The 21,029-nt window shown below is 40.3% G+C and overlaps 2 protein-coding genes across 2 annotated transcripts in view; both read right to left on the bottom strand.

Annotated features, from left to right (window-relative positions):
* Positions 1–293: 293 nt before the first annotated feature.
* Positions 294–12,734, bottom strand: scaf1 (SR-related CTD-associated factor 1). The gene is made up of 7 exons (XM_055024499.1): positions 12,576–12,734; positions 10,058–10,145; positions 4,727–8,199; positions 4,126–4,208; positions 3,595–3,900; positions 1,099–1,227; positions 294–968 (listed from the first exon to the last, which is right to left on the bottom strand). The coding sequence occupies exons 3-7, from the start codon at positions 8,130–8,132 to the stop codon at positions 810–812; spliced, it is 4,083 nt and encodes a 1,360-aa protein (XP_054880474.1). The 5' UTR covers positions 8,133–8,199; positions 10,058–10,145; positions 12,576–12,734; the 3' UTR covers positions 294–809.
* A 1,062-nt stretch (positions 12,735–13,796) lies between these two features.
* abcc1 (ATP-binding cassette, sub-family C (CFTR/MRP), member 1) overlaps positions 13,797–21,029 on the bottom strand; it is a 50,815-nt gene continuing 43,582 nt past the window's right edge. The window contains exon 31 of the mRNA XM_055024509.1: positions 13,797–16,919. Coding sequence (XP_054880484.1) covers positions 16,811–16,919 — 109 coding nt within the window. The 3' untranslated portion in view covers positions 13,797–16,810. The remainder of the gene's footprint in view (positions 16,920–21,029) is intronic.

The following is a 21,029-nucleotide window of genomic DNA, read 5'->3' on the forward strand; positions in this document are numbered from 1 at the left end:
TTCTAACACTGCAAGTTTTAACTCCACTTTGTGTTGGTCCGCTACATAAAATCCCAATAGAATATGCTGAAAGTGGAGGTTGTAATGTGGAAAACGTTCAGAGGAAATACATACTTTTCCAAGGCACTGTAGATGTTTTTTTTTTTTTTGTTGAAATTTCAATAAATGCTCTACGGAGTCTAAAAGCTGCACAAAAGCCAATGGAGAAAACAGCGAGGTATAATCTTAGTGAATATAAAGAGACACTTTTGTGTGCAGAACTGAAACAGAAAAATAAAACAGTACTGCACAGCAATTCTCAAGCAACGTTTATATTTGGGAATCCAAGTTATTTTTATAAAGACATTTAGTGATTTTCCTCAACTCCTGAACCACATGCACACAATACATAGAATAAAAAGAAGTCAGACAATACAATGGATCTGAAGTGTCCAGCTCAGAGAGATGTGATAGTGTCTGTGTGTGGAGTGTATTTGAGCATTTTCCAACTGATTATTGGTGAGTGGAACAGAGTGGTGGAACATCTCTCTATTCTCTATTAAAAAGCCAGAGCATCTGCTCCAATAGATAGAGGCAACAAAATGTAACTTTCATAGAAGTGCTGGACTGCAGCTAATCAGTCAGCAGAATTCATTTCCAGGAACATTTCGTTCATGATCAGTATGAGTCATATTTACATAGAACACAGAAATAAGAGAACAGGTGGCATGAATGTGTAGACAAAGTTTCCAAAACAATCATAAAATAAATGCGACCAGTTACTGTACTGCTCAGACACAGCAGTGGATGCTTGTTACAAACAGATTTTCTCAGGCAGAGGAGTGCAGTGTTCCCTGCTCCCTGTCTTCTCGCTCTTCTTCATCCATTCTGCGTCCGTGTTTCCGGAAATATTTGTAGCGCTGAACGTACAGTTTTACGAGGTTGCTGACTTTGACTGGGTTGATTTCTCCAGTACGGCTATGGCAAATCTGAAAGGAAAAGCAGATAGTTAACCCTGGCTTTAAATGAATTAACAACACCATAACACCGCACATCAATCTTGCAAAGATTTAAGAGGTTTCACTTTTTCCATGCAATGATTTGGATGCTTACACCGACCTTATGCACAGCCTTTCTGAGGATGTCTTTATACTCTTCCTTATTGATGTCTTTGCGCTGGTAGTAAGGTTTGATGGCAAGCTTCACCTCTTCCACTGCCCGCTCTTGGGTGTGCAGCTTCTTCAGATACTTAGAGAACGAAGTAGTAGTCATGTTAACAAAGCTGCAAAATTTATGGAATACAAGCATTGTAAATTTTACTGATCAACAGTCAAAAATAGTAATACTCCAAGAAGTACATACACTCTACCAATAGTTTACAAAAATCCTTTCATCAATTTGATGGGAAACAATTCACAAAGATGGGAACAAAAGTTTTTGGTATTATTTGAATGTATGTGGAGTACGCAGACATTTGAATCTGCTTCCATATATCTAGTTTATTTAAACAAAAATTATGCTTATAAAAACATTAAAGTCATGTAATGTTCAGAAATCTATATTTTCTACAGGCTTTGTTTGGTATTACAAATGATCAATCTGTGCAGTCCAGCACCAAAATTAAGTCCCTCATGATCGAATCAGGAGATCTAGTCAGTGAAGATTACCAATGTGAAATGGTAGAGAACTGTAGCATAAAGAAATCTACATAAAACTGACCTTGAACTTCCTTGCTCACGCAAATACCCTAATTTCACACAAGCCTTCTATTTCACATATTATCTCCTGAGAATATGTAAGTGATTAGAAAGATATGTTAAAATGTGTAAAAAAAATGTAGTAATATTCAAATTGCATTTTAATACACATTCTCTAAAATAATGATGGACACCCTGGGCAGAAACCAGAAACCGCCCTGGGTTTCTGCCCAGGGTGTCCATACTATGTGCACTTGGCACCAGGACACCTGAGACTGGAGTTCCATGATCAATTTTGTCATCATTTTGTTGGATCTGCAACCATATGTCCTGGACACTTGGGTGAAGAGAGGTGCAGAGCTGTCCACTCACCACTACCTAGTGGTGAGTTGGTGGGAGGATGCTGGTCAGAACGGCACGCCCAAACGTGTTATGAGGGTCTGCTGGGAACACCTGGCAGAGTCTCCTATGAGACAGAGATTTAACTCCCATCTTCAGGAGTTAAATCTCTCCAAACTCAGGGGAACTTTGAACACATTTTGGGGTAGATTGAGGACACCGAGTCTCAGTGGACCATGTTCCGTGCCTGTGTTGTCGAGGCATCTTATTGGAGCTGCAGCTGGCAGTTTGTCGGTGCCTGTCACAGCGGCAACCCATGAACTCGTTGATGGACACATTCAGTGAGGGATGCTGTGAGGCTGAAGAAGGTAATGACATTATGCTCACACTGGGCTGTTTTGGCCTGTGGGACTTCGGAAGCAGCTAATGGCTACTGGCAGTCCAAAAGGCTCGGATGGTAAAAAAACGTGAGCGTGAGAGGAGTTCGGAGAGGCCACAGAGAAAGACTTCCACACGGCTTTGAGGCGATTCTGGTCCACCATCCGGCATCACAGACGGGGGAAGCATTACAGCACCAACACTGTTTATAGTGGGGATGATATGCTGCTGACCTCAACTCGGGATGTTGAGGTTCCAGTGGGCAAAATACTTTGAAGACCTTCCCAATCCCACCAACATGCCTTCCATTCAGGAAGTGGAGACTGGGGTCGGGCTTTCCAATCTCTGGGGATGAGCTCGCTGAGGTTGTCAAAGAGGTCCTCGGTGGCAAGGCCCCGAGGGTGGATGAGATTCACCTGGAGTTTCTTAAGGCTATGAGTCTTGCAGGGTTGTGTTGGGTGACGCAACCCTGCAATATTGCATGGACATCAGGGGAAGTCTCCTGGATTGGCAGAGTGGGGTAGTGGTCCCCCTACTCAAGATTAGGTTGTTCTGCGACACTTGGCTTATGTGTCCTCTGATGGAACCCCGTCCTTTCAAACTTTTCAAACAGTTAAGTCAGGAATTTAGAAAGCTTTCTTATGAATGTAAACAGAAGGTTTGCCATTCTAGACAAAGAATGAGGTCAGATATTTATTCACTAATGAAAACCTGAATATTAATTTTCCAATCCAGAAATTCTGCATTTATGTCTCTTGTTAGGTAGATAATCATAATCGTAGAGTGATTACTAAAGGACTTTAAGTCTAAAATACATTGGTATTGTGTTCACATCTGGACTTACGTTTGTTCATCATGGTTCAGGATGTTACATTCATCTTTGGCTTAAACAATTGATAACGCTCTTGGTTTATCTAATACAATCATTTGTGGAATCTGTAGGAATAGTTTGGTCTTGTGGTCTAAAGATATGTTTTAATTACAATTCCACTCTACATCGTACCACCAGGATTCTGTACTGAAATGACAATCCACATGATATATAGCAAAACATATAAGCTTCTCTCAACTGTAGGAATAATCATTGCATTTCTGTTTGAAATGAAAACAATTATATCATGTTCTACTTTTCTGTTGTTATTCCTTTTATTGATACTATCAGTATAACTACAGGCCACTGTAAAAAACCATTTAGTCATACCTTATCTGAGTCTTTGTTCTCATTTTCCCATCTGGCTTCACCAGAGCTCCCCGTCACTCCCGACAGCCCCACAGGTAGCATCGGCGGTGGGGTCTGTGCACATCCACCTCCCAGGGAAGGGTGCAGGTGAGATGGGGGCGTTTTGGTGCATCCCACCAAAGGGAGAGAGCTGTGGAGGATGAACTGGGCTGGGCTCAGACCGGCTGGTGGAGGCACAGTGGGAGGAGGAGGGATTTGGGCAGATGAGGAAGTTGAGGAAGGAGGAACATGATGCTGGGATTGGTTCTGGTTGGAATGGGACAGAATCTGCATGTGCGAAACCAAATCAATGAACAATTAGAGGTTACTTGAATTGAAAGTAAGAGTAGCTATAGATGGTAGCAAGTTTTTTTTTTTTTTTTTACTTTTCCTAGATTTATTTTTGCCAACATCTTGAATGTATTGTTTTTCTGGTTTTGTTTAATCAAATTTTCATATTGCTTTATAAAGTTTATAAAAACTGACTGAACAGCAATAGCCTTTCTCACTCACCTGACTGGTTGCTTGAATGAACTCTTGTGCTTTTGCCCTGCTGGCAATATTGGCCTCCTCCATTTTGAAGAGTAGAGCCGTCACTGACAGAATAATAGTTTACACAGGTGAACATGTATTCTCAAATATTCACATACAGACATAACAGAAATATAACGTTTAGAAGCTAAGAGTTTATAATTGTGAACTCTAACAGCACTCCTATGAATTATGATCACTGAGTGATGTGGCTAAGGAGGTAGGAGTTGTAACTGGTATTATTCTGGTTCAAATCTATGCTCTGTCTGTCTGTCTGTCTGTCTGTCTGAGTCATCGTGTCCTTTGGCAAGACACTTCAGTCGCCTTACTTGATTTTGGTGGTGGTTGTAGGGTGCAGATTGTGGGGCAGTCTTCCCCAGGGCATTTGTGCTAGAACGTAGCTCAGTGTGTGAATGGGTAATGTAGTGTAAAGTGCTTTGGAGTAGATAATGCTATAGAAAATGCTACATACAAGAGCATACCATTTACAATGGCATTCAAATGTTCAATCAATATTCATGTTTTTGAATAATTCAGAAGAGCACGGCAGCAAGGTTCTGCTCCGGTAGGAGTACAAACTTACATGCCAAAACACCTCCAGTTGTACAGTCCACTCCTGTCTGAAGACTCCAGGGCAGAGTAGTTGCTGTTGGTGGAAGTGGAGGAGGTGGTGGTGGCAGCTTACTGGCAGAAGAGGAGGATACTGACGATGAAGAGGAGGGGTCAGTGGAAGAGAGCGACAGCGAAAGGGAGGTGAGGCCTGCTGATGAAGATGAGCAAGGAGGCGAGGTCAAAGATTTTGATACGTCTTCTGGAGGGGGAGGCTTTACAGTCTGTGTCGACAGGGTACTTCCAAGGCTGGCTCCCTGGGAAGTAGACAGGCTCGATGGACTGGAAGCCGGGGGTGAAGGGCTATTCTGATTTGGGCAGTCTTCAACTAGAAAAGCAGGCTCTGGTGTCTTACAACTGCTGTCCACAGTTTGAGAGTCAGGGGAAGACTCTCTGGTGTCCCGCAAGGGAGCATTCGATGGAGGCGGTGTGTGTGGTGGAGAGGAGGAGGGTGGGAGAACACTGGTGGAGGAGGATGTGGAAGAGGAGGATGAGGAGCAAGGCAGAGGGCCAGCTTGACCTGTATGTGGACCGACTGACTTACTCCCCTCTCCAACAGCTGATGGAGCATCAAAGGAGGATCCAGTCCAGCCTTCTAATGTGGATTTTTTTTGGCTCCTTTCACCAGCGACCATACCAGCTGTTCCAGATTTTTTACTGTTTTTCTTGGCTAAGCGCCGACGACGCTTGGTTGCCAGAGATGATGAGGGGGAGGATGCAGAAGAAGAAGTAGATGTGATGGAGCTTGGTTTTGTTTTTTTGGATTTCAGTCCAGCAGGGCTGGATAAGGATGATGGCGGTCCCGACAGGCTGCTTCGTTTTCCCATACCGGCGAGATCTTTACCTCGGCCACCTAATGACAGGGGCTCTGAGCAAGGCTTCAGGAATGGAGACCTGCTTTCATTGTCTCTACAAAAGACTACGGCAATAGAGCCTCCAACCACTGAGCCCCCTGCTCCCGCTGCTGTACCCCCTGGACCCAAGAGGTCCATGCTTAATTTTCCAGAACCAACAGAAGCTCCAGTGGTACTGCTCACTCCCTCGCGCACCAAGACCGACACTTTGGACTGAAGTTTGCCTTTCCGACTGCTGCTGCTCTCTTTCTTGGATTTCCCAGAACTTATTAAATCTTTTCTGCTGCTTTTGTCCCGAACTTTATCCTTTCCTACTTTTCTGGTTCTCTTTGCTGATGTGAGACCAGGAGTGATGGAGGTAGGACCTGAAGTCACTGTCAGTGAGGACAGGCATTTCCCTGTCGTTTTATTAGAAGAGGAGGGGGAATTTAACTTCTTTATTGAATGAGACTTCTTTTTTGAATGACTTTGTCTGGCTTTAGGTTTTGCTTTAGGGCTAGGGATAGGTGGTTCTAAAGGCAGCACAGCAGGAGGTGTATCCTCCAAAGATGGGTAATCTGAGTCCAAAGCTTCTCCATCTAAAGACAACATATCAATTTCCAATTTGTCAGAGTAGCGATCTGACTCGTAGCCGTGATACCTGGGTGGGGAGCATGACTGTGAACGGCCACAAACACCTTCCCGTTCCTCTGTGTTTTCATTTGATTGCCATTTTCTTCTTTTCCTCTCCTCCGTGGGACGGCAAGGAGACTCTGCTGTAAGTCTTGGCGAGCCTGGGACTGTGGTGGTGGTAGTAGTGGTTGTCACTGTGATGGTTCGCTTTATAGCAAACAGGTCAGAACCATTGAGATCTTGAATTGATGGCGGGACAACAGGGCGGCCATCCCGTCGATGTTCCCTCTCATGCTGCCTGTCTCTATTACTTTCCCTCTCCTCCCTACTGCTCTTACGCTTCTTTGCAAGGCCCCGCTCTCTGCTGCTTGAGTGCAGTTTGCCCTTCTTTTCCCTCTCCCTCCTTCTAGAATTAGAATCTCGTACTCTCTCATCTTTCCTGTGACTGTTGCTGTGATTATGATGCCTGTCTGTGTCCTTATCCCTGCCTCTATCCCTTTCTCTGTCTCGATTAATTTTCCTGCCCCTGTCTTTCTCTCTTTCATGTTCCCTGTGTCTTTCTTCGGACAGACTTGAAAAAGAGCGTCGAGAGTGCATCTCTTTTCTTGAAGAGTGATGGGAGACTGCAGGGCTGCTATGTCGCCTCTTCTTTCCTTTCTGACTGCTGCTTCTACTGCTCCCCCTTGTTCTAACCTCCTTTCCATCCTTTTGTCCTTGTTCTTTCTCTTGGCTCTTCTTGCAGTCCTCCTCTTTTCCCTTCTTCCTCTTTTTCTTTTTGACCACCTTTTCCCCTGGCTTTCTTTCTTTGCTTTTTTGCCTGTCACGATCAATAGAACTTTTGGAGGACTTGCGATTCTTGCTTGTTTGCTCTACTGGGGGCGTGGCAGGAGAGGCAGATGTGGAAGCTTGAGGAAGGGAAGGAGGCAGTGGTGGCTGAGAAGACAGAGGGGAAGAGGCAGGAAAGGACAGATATCTTTCCTTCCTCCTGCTGACCAACTTCCTTCTCAAATCCTCCACTGCGACAGCAGGCTCATCTTCAAGCTCCCTGTCATCTTCCCAGTTTCCCTCTGTGCACACAGACACAAACCCATCTCCATCCAGCACACGCAAAATGCGCTCTGGTTTCGAACCAAAGAATGAAATATTGGGAGAATTCAGAGGAAGGGTTTCCTCTGAGAGCCTCTTTTGAGCTCCATCTCTGTCAGCAGCTCCAACTATCTCTCCCTCCTCTATCTCAGAATGCTCTGAGTCAATGCCTTCTCTTTGCCCGCGGACTCTGAAGCTGCTACTTTTCACTCTTCTCCTGACATGCTGTTGGCTGGTCACACTGGGGCTCAGTGGATCCATCAAAATCTCTGTGGAATCTGGAGGTTCTTCATCTTTCTTATCATTTATCTCATCAATTTTATCTAAGACCTCATCTCTGTCAAGCCCATCATCCACATTTGACTGTGGAGAGCCAGTTGGATCAAAAGGGTCATATTTCTCCCCATGCCTCTCCTCCCCCGTCAGATTTCTGTCTTTCTCTACATCAGTTGGACTGTAAGGATTGTACATCCCTCCTTTCCCATCATCTTCTTCACAGCTATTGCTCGCCTGCATTGTCATGTGAGGAAAGCGCTGTACTGAGGTGTTATTAGACATTGATGTGGCAAGAGGTTGTGTGGAAGTAGAAGAAACCCTGGCCACCTCACTCAGACGTGTTACATTGTTTTTATACACTGAGGTATTGGCACAAAGCGAGGATGATGAAGATAATGGTGAAGACAATGGTGAAGATGGCTCAGAAGAAGGAGGTGACGGAGACGAGAAGGGTGAGCAGGGAGGAGGACTCCTGGTGGCTTCTCCAACCTCAACTGGGGAAGAGGAGGGTGATGACCTCCTTTTGAAGTCTGAAGCTGAAGTCGAGTCCATGGGTTGGGAAACCCTTTAATATAAAGGTCAGCCAAGGCCACACAGCATAAAAGGTCCAGGCAAACACCTAGCAGAGAGCGGACATGATACTTAAATAACATATTAATCTTTGTGCTTTGCAGAAGTATTTAAACTTTTTTCACATTTTAAGTAGTGCATAATTGTGAAGTGGAACAGAAAGATAGTCTTAAAAAAAATCTGACAATTGTGATGTACAATTGTATGCTGCTCTCTTACTCTGATATTCATGAATAAATCAAAATCAAGATTATTTGTAAAGCTCAATTCAGCAACAAGGCAGTTCAAAGTTCTTTACATAAGAAAGGCACAAAAATACAAAGTCATAGAACACACAACAACTGAAACATCACATTTTGCCAAGGCTGCCATTACACAACAAAATGTGGGTCAGTGTTTCATTTATTATGGTTCAAAAGCAACTCTAAATAGAATCCAATGCAACAAACTGAAGTTAATTCATATAGTTTACTTTCTGCACAACTGTTGATAAACTCATCTCCACTGGTTTCTCTGACCTCTCATCTTAACCCAAATCTTTGCATAATTCCTCCATCAACTCAAAGTCAGCACTCTGTCTGGGTTGCTTCAAAATGTTATGTTGTTGGTTGACCTTTTTTTTCTTTAAACTTCAGTTTTGTTTTGACTCACTGTGATACTGAAGCCACTAATGCTGTTCAAGACCAAGTCGCTGGAGATTTCTTGATGTTGTTGCAGGCAGTCTTGATTATAATCTTTCTATATGATGCCACTTTCTGTAAAGCAGCTCATCATGTTGGTTAAAACAAACACACCCGAAGCATTGTTTCCACCACTATTCTTGACCTTGAGGATGCTGTTCTTTAAGCAAGGCTTTCCTTTTATATTAGCATGAAAAGCATTCATAACACTTAAAATAATTTGAGTTGCTGAAAATGATTGCTCTCCCAACAGTCCTTTGCAATATGAATACTGAACACACTAATATCGGAATGAGATATTTCCAAAACGTGTGCAACCTTAATGGCATTAAGGGTGATCATTGGATTCTTTTTCATCTCTCACCGTTAGCCTTCCCTATGCAGGTGTTCATTTTGACTTCCTACTATGTCATCTGAGATTTTCCAGAGAGTGGAACATCTTTTACTTTGACATAATACTTTTTGCTTTGACTGATAGAACTTAAAGATATTTCCTCGGAACAATGCTGAGTTAAATATAAGAGTGGAGTGTGCCAAAGCTGTTTCTGTGAACAGAAAAGATTACATATTAAAATTAAATGATCTGTTGTGTGAGCATTGTAATTTTAGATGTGTTTGTGTGTGTGTGTAAAAAGACATTATGAGTAGGACCTAAGTGAAGAAGATTTAAGGGGTGCAAGAGGGAAAATAGTACCCAGATCTGCCTACATGGCAGCGTGGACTTAAAGTTTTTTGCAGATAAAATTTCAAAGTAGGTTAGCTATTAGATATAATCCTTAGGTTGTACCTTAATGTGTCTGTACATATTTTGAGATTTTTGTGTAAATGTTTTTTTTTTTTACCTAAAACCATCTCAGTGCTGGCCTCCTTGAGTCAAACAGTGCAAAATTTACCTGGGACGTGAGTTTAACTACACTTTAAATGTGATATTTGTACTCAACCTAAAGTGGTTCAGACCCCTGGCACATTGGCATTTAAAGTTACAGTGTATAACTTTCACAAAAATCTGTTATTTACTTATTTGTTAAACCCATCACTATTTTATGACAGTATGAGACAGATAGTCTGTGAAAAGCTCAAGCTCTTCTACTTCCTCCCTGAGCTACTATTACCATCTGAAGAAATGTACCTCTCCCAGTCAAACACTTCCAGAGCCAGCATCTTAGTGCTGTTGATCAAACTCATGTTCTCACTGATAAATGTGTCAATGGAGGAGAAGCAACTTACCGTTCCAGGAAAACTGTTTATCCGCCGTCATCGGTGGCCATGCTAACTAGACTGAGCATTCATGGCAGCCTCACTTGTAGTGAACCAGCTGTGGCATATCAGAGAGAAAGGGAGAGGTTGAGCAGAAGTCAGTTGACAGTGCTAAGACCCTCCTGCTGCCTCTGACTGATTGCTTCTGACAAAGCAGTGCATTTATACAGATGACAACAGAACCACGGGAAGAAGCTCAATGTTTTCATAGATCACACTGTCACAACACTGACAGTTTCAATAAATATGCAATGACATATTTTTCAAATAAAAGTTACAAACAGCTGCTTTAAAGTCAACATTTAATTGAACTACATTTTTTCTTCATACTGGAAGTAATATATATCTTGAAGTGGCCCAGCCAGAGTCCTGACATTAATTAGGGGTATAGATGAGAATGATGGCAAGAAGGCCTTCCAACCTCAAAGCCTAGCAGCATATCATTCATAAGCCACATAAGTACCAGTGGAAATGTGCAAAAATCGGATACGCAATCATAAGAAGGATTTGAGCGCTGTTGTTTTCCAACTAATAAGAGGACAAGTTGAATTTGATAAAAAAAGCATTTTTTAAAACAATGAATAGTCCATAATTTTATCTTTTGAGTGATGCCAGAATCATTAGAAATAAACTTTATATTTTAAAAAAGGTCATTTTAAATCTAAAACTACAAAGGTAATAAATAATTTTGGGGTTAAGTGTATGTGCCAGAAGATTCACACTGCATATCACCCAAAACACACATCCTCACTCTAATACATGGTGCTGGTGGCAGGATCATGCTGTGGGGATGTTTTTCTTCACAGCAGACAAGGAGGTTAGTCAACATAGATGACTAACTTCCTTGTCCTCAAGTGAACAATCCTGGTTTACTTTCCAGGACAACTCTCCAAAAATCCCACCATTCCTACATTGGAATGGTTTAGACCAGGGTTTGCTAACCCTAGTCCCCAGAGCAAGCTGCCCTGCATGTTTTAGGTGTTTCTTTCTATGCTTTAATATGCATAGAAATAGTAGAAAATGAGTAGCCAGACAGTTTTGTTAAAAGTGATGCAAAAAACATTATTATTGATTTGAATGTCAAAAAGGGTAAAAAATTGTACATTAAGAAAAAATTCCAAGAATAATGGGATAGAGAAGAAAATTATAGATTTTATCATACTATCAAAAGAGAATTTAGAAAATGTAATAGAATTTAAAAAAAGATATTATATTGAGGATAACATTTGGTCATACAGGATTAAACAGTACTCTTAAAATAATCCATAAAAATAGTACAGGTTGTTTTAATGATTGTGGACAAATAGAAACAATATATTTCTTTGGAATGTGATATGTATATTTAAGAAAGAGAAGTATTAATTTAAAAATTTAATAAGAAAACTAAGTTATATGTAATTGAATAATTTTGTAGATCATCTCAGTATGTAGTTTCTAGCAGCATTTTTAGTTTTTTGAAGAAGAGCAGGTATTTTGGGAGGACTATAGCACTAATAAAATATTTCAACAATACTCCAATCTGGAAAATGGCAGCAATACACCTAAACTGTTTGCCAACTGCCAAAAGAAAGAGAAAGAAAAAAAAAAACAAACACCTAAAAGATGCCTTGTGGACCAGGGTTGGGTTTAGACCACAGTAGAGGGAGGAATTATAAAGTCCTAAATCTAACTGAGAATTCAAAGTAAGACTTAAAGCTCATGTTTTCAGATGTTGTCCAACCAAGCTGAGTGAACCTGAGTGGCTTTTACAAATAGGAATCAGAAGATATTCCCTTTACAGACGTTCAAAACTGGTACAGGCAGCCCAAAAGAAGTGCAGGTGGACTTTCAGTGAAAGATGATGTTCCCAGGGACCACCAACCCTCCTCTACCCTGCATATTTTAGATGCGTCTCTGTCCCAGAACACCAGATTCCAGTGATTGCACGACCTCCTCTGTATGCCATCAAGTGCTACAGATGCCTGTTAATCGCCCCGTTATTCAGGTTTGGTGTGTGGCAGAAGGGAAACAGCTCAAATATGCAGGGCAGTGGTCCAAGAGGACCAGAGCTGAAAACACTGCCTTAAAGTAGGAACTCAGGAGGCGGGGGCGTTATACAAATACACCAATTAGTGTCATTTTTTATTGGCAAAACATTTAAGAATGTTGTATCATATTCCTTCTAATTTGCATTAATTACGGTGTTTGTCAAGCTCCGTGAGGGGATCATTACTTTTACTATTGGGCTAGGGAACACCTAGCATTTAGCAATAGACACCGCTGTTAGCATCACTGCTGACGCCGCTGGTTGCCGGCCTATTCCTTTTCATAGTTAAATGTCGCATACATCTAAAAAATACAACTCTATTCCCACAGAAAAGAATGACTTTGTGATTATCTGATTAGCTCCAATAAAGCAATTCAGAATGTGAAAACACTGAGCTAGCTGGGTAGCCGCTTTACTCTGACAAACCCATGTAGTGAGAATGGCTGTGTGCTAACATGCTACCTGGACTCGAATAGTCTTTAGTCTGACGGCGAATCCTCCGTCGTTCATCCACCTGAACCATTAAATCGTTAAATCAATCAAATGATCTGTTTTAATTGCTACTGTATCAAAAGCCGAGGTGCCCTGCTCTGTTAGTCGCCGCCGTCTGTCTTCCCCTGAAGCCGGACGACAAAGAATCATGGGAAACGGAGTTTTCACGTGTGTGGTTGTCGCTCCTGTTGGCTTCCCAATAAAATTTAAGCCCCAAATTCAGAGAAAACATTTTCTTACTACTATAAGACATGGCCTTTTTGTTGAACAGTATGAATCTATCATTGTACTCAGAAATAGTCGAGGGGCACAAAAAATGAATAAAAAAATTGTTTGCACACAATCTATTCTCTTATTCTTCCATCCCTCTGTAATTGACCTTGATGAATAGTAATGCTGAGGTTCACCACAGCCACTGTTTTGGAAAAGCACATTTATTTCTTCTCCAACTATAGTCAGTGTTCGATCATACTTTCATGATGCATGAAAGATAATAAATGGTTAATTATGCACAAATAAACCTGCATTTGCTATAAAAGCAGCCACCTCATGCTGACTATGCCAGGAGAGACAGAGCAACAGTTTATCTACAGCTGAGAGAAAGCTCCTCAGGAAGGCCAGCTTTGTCCTCGATACCCTATTGAGCCAGTCAGTGCAGGTGGTGTGAAATGGAGGAACTCTTTCTAACATAACATCACTGTTGGACAATATCTGCACTCTTCCTTCACAGTTTGAAGCTATTGCAAAACTGGAGAGCTCCTTCAATGACAGACTGCTATGCATAAGAGCGTTAGCACACATTCTTCCTCATAACAGCTATTTAAAACTTGACTGTTTTCAAACAGTTGAGTTTCAAAACACTTGACTGTTTATAACAGCTGTTATAAACTGCTGTTGAAAAGCAGTCCAGACATGCTTTTGAACAGTCACTGCTCCAAACAAACACAATAAGTACTCTTGCACCCTTGATGTTTATATTTCTTAAAAGCAGCATACACAGCTGCACTTTTATTAACTATAGAATATTTTTCTTATGTAGTAAATTTTCTCTTATGGTAGTCTCTTATTTCTAATTTTTGTGTGAATGTGCTTTCTTCCATCTGCATGACATTCTGCTGTACCTCAGTGTACATGACAATTAATTAGTTTTTCTAATGGTATGAAATGAACATTAAACAAATCACTATCAACTATTGCTTGGAAATATATGTTTATTAACTGCTGACCTAAATAAAATTCTCCATATACAGAGCTTTGTAATCATAATTCAATAGGACCAAAAATTAATCAACTCAATCCACAGATGTTTACTATGCAAAATACAGCAAAATGTTTTTCACACCAAAACTACAGAACCGTCAAAGCAAAAACTTACTTTGCCAAGCAAAGAAAAGGAAAGCAATAGAAAAGATTTCAACATAAATAACCAAAGTGCACTCTCAGTGGTCTGATGACTGAGAGGGAGAGAAATAATATTGTTAGATTATTGGTTAGACTGGTGTCTGACCAATAAGGACTTTTTGTACTGTAATTTTAGCCCAGTTCACTGAGATAACAGAGCTCACATGTAACAGAAGATACATTGGAGTCTTCAAAAAACAGAAGACCCCAATGTAAAGGTAAAAATAATTTTGTTTTCACCTATATGGTATTCTTGAAGCTTTTTGACATGCTTTCAGATAACTTTAAAATGATCCATGTTAAAGCTGAAAGTTCCATGAAAAAAATGGTAGAAATAACAAAACCATTTTTCTGTTTCAAAAGCTCCTTATTTTCTAACATAAATACAAATCAAAATACAAAAATCTCATCATCCATTATAGTGATGGAAAATCTCTGAAAACCAGTTCTTCACTTGTTCCTGTGTTACCTTTTTGTCATTAATGAAACGTATCTTAAAATCTGTAAACAATTCAATAAAATTGTATTAATGTCCTCTGTCATGGACATAAGTATTTGATACTTTTATCCTATATGGAAACACTACATGCAATTGAAACCTTACACAGCAAATCACCATGAATAGCCCTCCTGTCCCCTCTGTGAAACATAGAGATGGCACCATCAGACTGAGGGGATGCTTTCCTTCTGCAGCAACAGTGAAGCTGGCCAGCCTTGATGACATGGATCTTGTTATAGGCAGCAGAAGACCTGATGTTGGAGTGCAGGTTCACATTCCAGCAGGATAATGAAGTTACATGAAGAGGCACAACAAACGTATGTTTTACAGTGGCTTAGTAACAGGCTCCCCCTGTGACAGTCTGTAACTGTTCAAAAGCAGTCAAGACATGGTCAAAGAACGTGTGGTTCGACAAAGTGCTGACACAGGAAAGTAGACCACAAATGCACTCTACATTTCACATTCTTATTTTTAGAACACTTGACAATCATCGGCCCCTTCCTTTTACTTCAAAATGTGTCACATAAAATTCTACTCAAATACATCCAATTTTGTGGCTGCAGAGGGAAAATCTTCACAGGGTGTGAATGCATGTACCCTCAAGACCTTGAATTGTGTGATAACATCTGGAAATTAGTGAGCATCATAATATCTCCGCATTCTGATATCATCCTGAATTACTTTATGATTCTCTACTCTGAGCTGTTTAGATATACCTAATAGCATAACTAGATATTTCACCTCTCATCTTTGTCTTCAAGAAACAAGAGAAGTCCAGTTTTCTTGTGCTTGAACATTTCCCAGGAGACTGAGAATCTGTACCAGAGTTGGCTTCTTCACATTGAAGCCAAGTATTTTCCCTTTTGGAGAATAAAGCAGCTGCTAACTAAGCACACTTCTACTGGATGTGAGACAAATCTTATGTGATCACTTTTGAAGTAAAACACACAAGTGTGTGATTTTACACACATGTTCCACAAGGTAGATTGAGTCGATTAAAAAATGTAGAACAGAGTTCTTCTATCAAGTCTGAGCCAGGGATGTCCAAAACTTTCCCCTGTAAAGTCCAAGTTAAGTAACACGTTGCTGATGCCAAAGTCATTTTCTTTCAACTGTGTCAATATCACAGGATATCACACAAAACAGCACGGTTGAACTAAGACCTAACCTAACACACAGACATCTTTAAGAAAAATAATTTAACATGCATAAAGCTTTTTTGGACTCCTGTGAGGATATTTTGAAACATGTTAAGTTGGGGTTATTTGCCCCATGTGGGCAAAAACAGCAGAAATGAGTTAACACCTGTTAAAAGCCAAAAACCATTGAACAGAGTTCACTTCAAAATAAATTTGTTTGATCGTGTCAAGTAACTGACCGCTAATATGAATAGATTGCTTTGAAACATTAATAGCTTATGGTCCCTGGACATCCACAGCTTTTAAATCAAAGTCACTCTTCCATATGCACACTCTGCCAGAGCAACAGCTCCAGACACTCTAGTACAAGTTTCAAGACTTTCCTTCAGAAACTGCTGGGTAGGGTTAGATGTTGACAGGCGGACTTTTGTATGAAGGAAAATAAAACCTTTCTTATAATCAGCAAGGACAACTCCGGATGTCGTACATGCTGGAGCCCAGCAACAACAAGTTTCAAGACTTTTCTTCAGAAACTTAAGTGCAACACAGAGCCATGTACTAATTCTCATCTCGAGTCTGAGCTTTTCAAAAAAAGATGAAAAAAAAAATGACAAAAAGAATTATTGTTCCAGAATGCCCAACATAACTGATAAACATATGGGGCTCAGTGAAAGCTGCAGGTGTGTGGCCGTAAACTTGAATAATTGACAGTGTGTAAGGCGTGTGTTTTAACACAAAACAGAGATCCACGTATTCTTCTCAAATATCATCTGGAGCTGCTTAAAAACTAGATTTTAAATGATATAAAGCCAGCATTTGGCACATATGGTCTCTGAAGCCTCATCTCAGCAGTGCTAGTGTCATTATGACAGGTCTGTTGGTAACATGATCCTCCATATAAATGGCAGAAAAAAAAATGAGTTGGTCAGAAACCAAGCAGAATGAACCAAAAGGGAGAAACAGGCAGAAATTAAACCACATAACTGATTATGAAACATTATGGTGAAGTATATTAAACAAAACCTTCTACCATCAAAATCACTTCAAACCCAAGCAACTACTTAATTAGCCTGCCGTTCTGAAAGAAAAACAATTCTTCCAGAGAGAGCCAGGGGAGCTGGGATGCTCGTAGACGCTGCAGAAGAAGTATGGAAAGACTTCTGTCTTTAGACCAGTCCAGCATCTTTGGCCATCTTGTAAAATGCTCCCTTGAGAGCGATGAGATTGGACGGCGAGTCAAACTCGATCATCTCTCCTTTATCCAACACCAACACCCTGAATGGCATAAAGAGTGAGGGTTTATTCTTCAAATAGAACTGTTCAAAACCAAAATAACAGACACAGCGTCAAAATTGACATAAACTGACCCAATTACATTTTGCACTTCTTCCAGCGTCAGTGCTGCAATAAGAAACACTCAAACCCTCTTGTTCACCCAGCTGTGGCTGACCTTGTTTAATACTGAAGCTGTCAGTTTTAAACTCTGCTAACATGGTCAGTAGATCAAGAATAAAACAAAAGTGGTCTTCTTTAACCAAAAGCACTGTTGAGAGGAACTATGAATCAGATTTACAGAGGTAAGCTGCCACATGTTAGCTATGCTAATGCCACAATACCAATCTTTGAAGGCAGTAACTTTAGGGTGACTAAATGTCCTGTTATTCTTAGGTATATCAATTTTTCACGTTCTGTCCGGACCATCTGGGGGTTTTCTTTAATTGATGAAAGTAGTCGAGTTTGTCATTTTTCTTCATAAAGACTAGATTTTTAATAAGACTGGTTTCTGGTGCGATACATGGAATAAATACAACAGCCTTTTTTTCAGTAGATGAAACTTGAGGTGCGCTTATGTTCATAAAGTAAGTATAGATATAAGAATCAAATGAAAATAAATTTTTCATTCAGAGTTAATTGTAGTGTGTGCACAAGAAGAGAGGCTGGGGTCTATTCAGAGGCTTCTCCCACTTCCTCAGCATCACACAATCATCCTTTCAACAGTATACCTTTGCCAATAGTCAAATAAGAGCATATCCATTTCACTCCCATGTCCGCATTGCAGATAAATCACATATTTGCAAAGTAACACTAGCTCTCTTCCAATGTTGTATCAATCTTTAGAATGAAAATAAAATAAAAAATGTGTGGACACTCTTGACCAATGTGCGAGAGAAAGATGCATGAACAAAATCGAGATCGATCCATATGAGATAGAGAAGGAAAATATGTGAGACGATGCAGAGAAGTTGCCTCTGATCTCATACTATGACATAATTGGTGAACAGAAACAGTGTGTACACCATGAATGAGCTTCGTGGACCCATACAATCAATGTTTCAACAGATTTGAAAAGGACGTACAAACTCTTCATGTGAATAACAAGGTTCTGGTGACTGGCAGAATAAGTACAAGCAGGAACAAACACATAAACGACATCTCTATATTAGCTTGCAAAGAAAAGATACATTAGCTAACTAAGTTTGATAGATTGACAGTAAATTCTAATTCAAAAATACTTTATTAATCTCAAAGGGAAATTAAATGTTGTTGTAACTTATTCATTTTGGTTCTTCAAAGAGTTATTGAAGATGGTGATGACTGTTGGCACTACAGCGGTTTGTATTTGTACTACACTGAAACTGAAGAAGCTCTGCGTTCCCAAGACAGCCTGGGAAGAGGATGTCTTCACCAGGCTTCTCGTTCCTATGAAGAGTCCTTCTTTGCATAATCATCTCCAGAGGCTCCACAGTCATCCTCAGAAAAGAACCAGCCTTTTTTACCTGCCGTTAACAGGCTTCCATACCAATCAGTCAGTTTATGATTCACCCCTCCTTGTTTTGGTGTCGTCTCTGCAGTCCACATACTGAACTCTTGGCAGTAAGTTTCCGGCCATATTATTTACCAAGAGAGTTCACCAGTGTTATTTTGGCAGCCGTTTACATTCCACCTTCAGTCGTGTGACGTTACACACGTGATGTTATCAATTCAGTTGTTGCTAAGACATACATCAGTCCAATGCATTTTTGTGGGAATATCTGGTGATTTTAATCATGCCCCACTCTCTTCACATTGCCAACTTTTCACTAGTTTGTCAGCTGCTCCACCCGGGAAAACAAGATTTTGGATTTTTTTCACACCGATGTCAAGAACGCATATGTCTCTAAACCAAGATTCTCTCAAAAAATCTAACCATAATCATGTTTTTATCTGTTCTGAATACAAACCTCTGGTAAAGAGGCTACCTGTTAATAAGATGACTATTTGTCATCTACAGAAGTACTCAGATGACTCTGCAGTTGTCAGGTGTAGTAGAGATGGACAAGAGGCTGAATACGGTGAGCCTCTTTGCGTCATGGTGTGTGAATGATGATTGTTCATTTCAGGCAGTACAGGATTAGATCAAACCCTGTTTCCATCATGGATCATGGGAGAAGTGGAGTTGTGCTTGAGGAATATATATACCTCGGTGTTCACCTGACAACAGACTGCACTGGAGACACAACAGTGAACCCATCTATAAGAAGGAGCTGAGCAGACTGTTCTTCTTTAGGAAGGTAGGATCCTTCAAGGTTTGCAGGAAGATGCTAAAGATCTTCCATAAGTGTGTTGAAGAGCGTCATCGCTTCTGTCATCATCTGTCGGGGCAGCATTAGAACCAGGGACCTAAAAAGGCTCATTAGCCTGACAAAAAAAGCTGGTTCTGAGGACGTCTGTGGAACCTCTGCAGATGACAATGCAAAGAAGGATTCTTCAAACGATTGATAAAATTATGGATAACAATGACCATGCTCTTCATAAGACTATATTGAGAAGGCAGAGCATCTTCAGTCAGAAGCATCGTCAGTACAGACTGCTACAGAAAATATTTCCTGCTGCCGGGCATCACGATCTTCAATAATTATTTAAAGAATCAGGGGCTGCTGTGATGATGCAGGGATTAAGCACAACCCACAGAAGGAGGCCTTAAGTCTTCAATGTGGCCGTCGCAGGTTCAATTCCTAACCTGTGGACCTTTACCGCGTGTCTTCTCTCTCTCATTACCTACTTTCCTGTCAAAACACCTTCAAATAAAGGCCACAAGAGCCAAAAACCCCCCAACAAAACTCTTCGAATGATTTAATTACTTAAAGAGTAAGTAAATAATTATTGTAAATAATTAACAATAATTATTAATTCCCTTTGGGATTAATAAAGTATTTTGAATTCAAATTCTAGTAACTTGGCATGCTCAAGCTAATATTATCCTTATACCAAAAATAAACATTTTAGCTAAGTTTTGATTTATTACCTATGTTTTTCATACTCAATGGATTAAGTCAACGTAAATCAACATCCTGGTGATACAACATGTGCTACTGACAGCATATGAGCTAACCTTAGCACTTTGCCTAATTTTAATTTATAAAGTAATGTTATCATGCAGAATGGAGTAAGTACATGTTAATCGACATGATAATGATATTCCCCATGCTGTAGACCACATTTTACATTTTAGTTAACCTTAGCATTGTTGCTAATTTTCAGCATCAGAATTCTGGGTTCAAACTGACGAGCACTCTTTGGTAAGCCCCTTTTAAATTTCCTCTGAAATTTTCCAGTTGACCTCACTACACTGTTAGATAACCAATGTCAATTGGAATGAATGCATGATTGCATCCTGAAACTTAGGAGAAATAACTGCTACTTTGATTATTTTAATAAGCCATGATACTTTTTTGATCTGGTTCTTTAAGAGGTGTGACACTGGCATAAGAACAGTGCACACGCATCTGAGGTTCACAGTGGTCTAAGGAATTCTCTGGGATTTTCAGTGTGAACAAGCATTCAAAGCCTCACATACATTAAACATTTGTTACAACATCGGTGAGGAGGAGGCAGAACTCTAGCAAAGAGTTGTGTCGAACTCTTTTTTTTTTTCCTGTTGTGGGCAACGGGGCCCGGCGAATACCCGTGGTTAAACGGACGGCGGGGTCCGGCGGTAACAGGCGCTTAAATTCCGTGTCAAAGGGAAGGGGGGAGAAAGGGAAAAGAGAGGGAAGAAAAGAAAAAAAAAAAAAAAAAAAATTGGTATTTTATTTTATGTTGCATGCCTTTGTGTTTTGTGTTTATGATGTAAAGCACTTTGAAATGCCTTGTAGCTGAAATGTGCTATACAAATAAAATTTGATTGATTGATTGATTACATTACTTAAAGGCATGTGGAGTAAGGTTACATGTTATGATAGTGACCTGTGTGATCTTGGATGTTTGAGGGTCTACTTCATAAAATATATATATTTGAGTCATCGAATTTGTGACTTAAGTAAAACATGCTATTTTATACTGTCCTAACTGTCAATTCATCATACAGAAAAAACCCTACGGGATTTATTTTAAGGGTTGGTATAA

This window comes from Poeciliopsis prolifica, unplaced genomic scaffold (genome assembly GCF_027474105.1).
Source record: "Poeciliopsis prolifica strain line A6 unplaced genomic scaffold, Auburn_PproV2 SCAFFOLD121, whole genome shotgun sequence".
Classification (NCBI taxonomy): domain Eukaryota; kingdom Metazoa; phylum Chordata; class Actinopteri; order Cyprinodontiformes; family Poeciliidae; genus Poeciliopsis; species Poeciliopsis prolifica.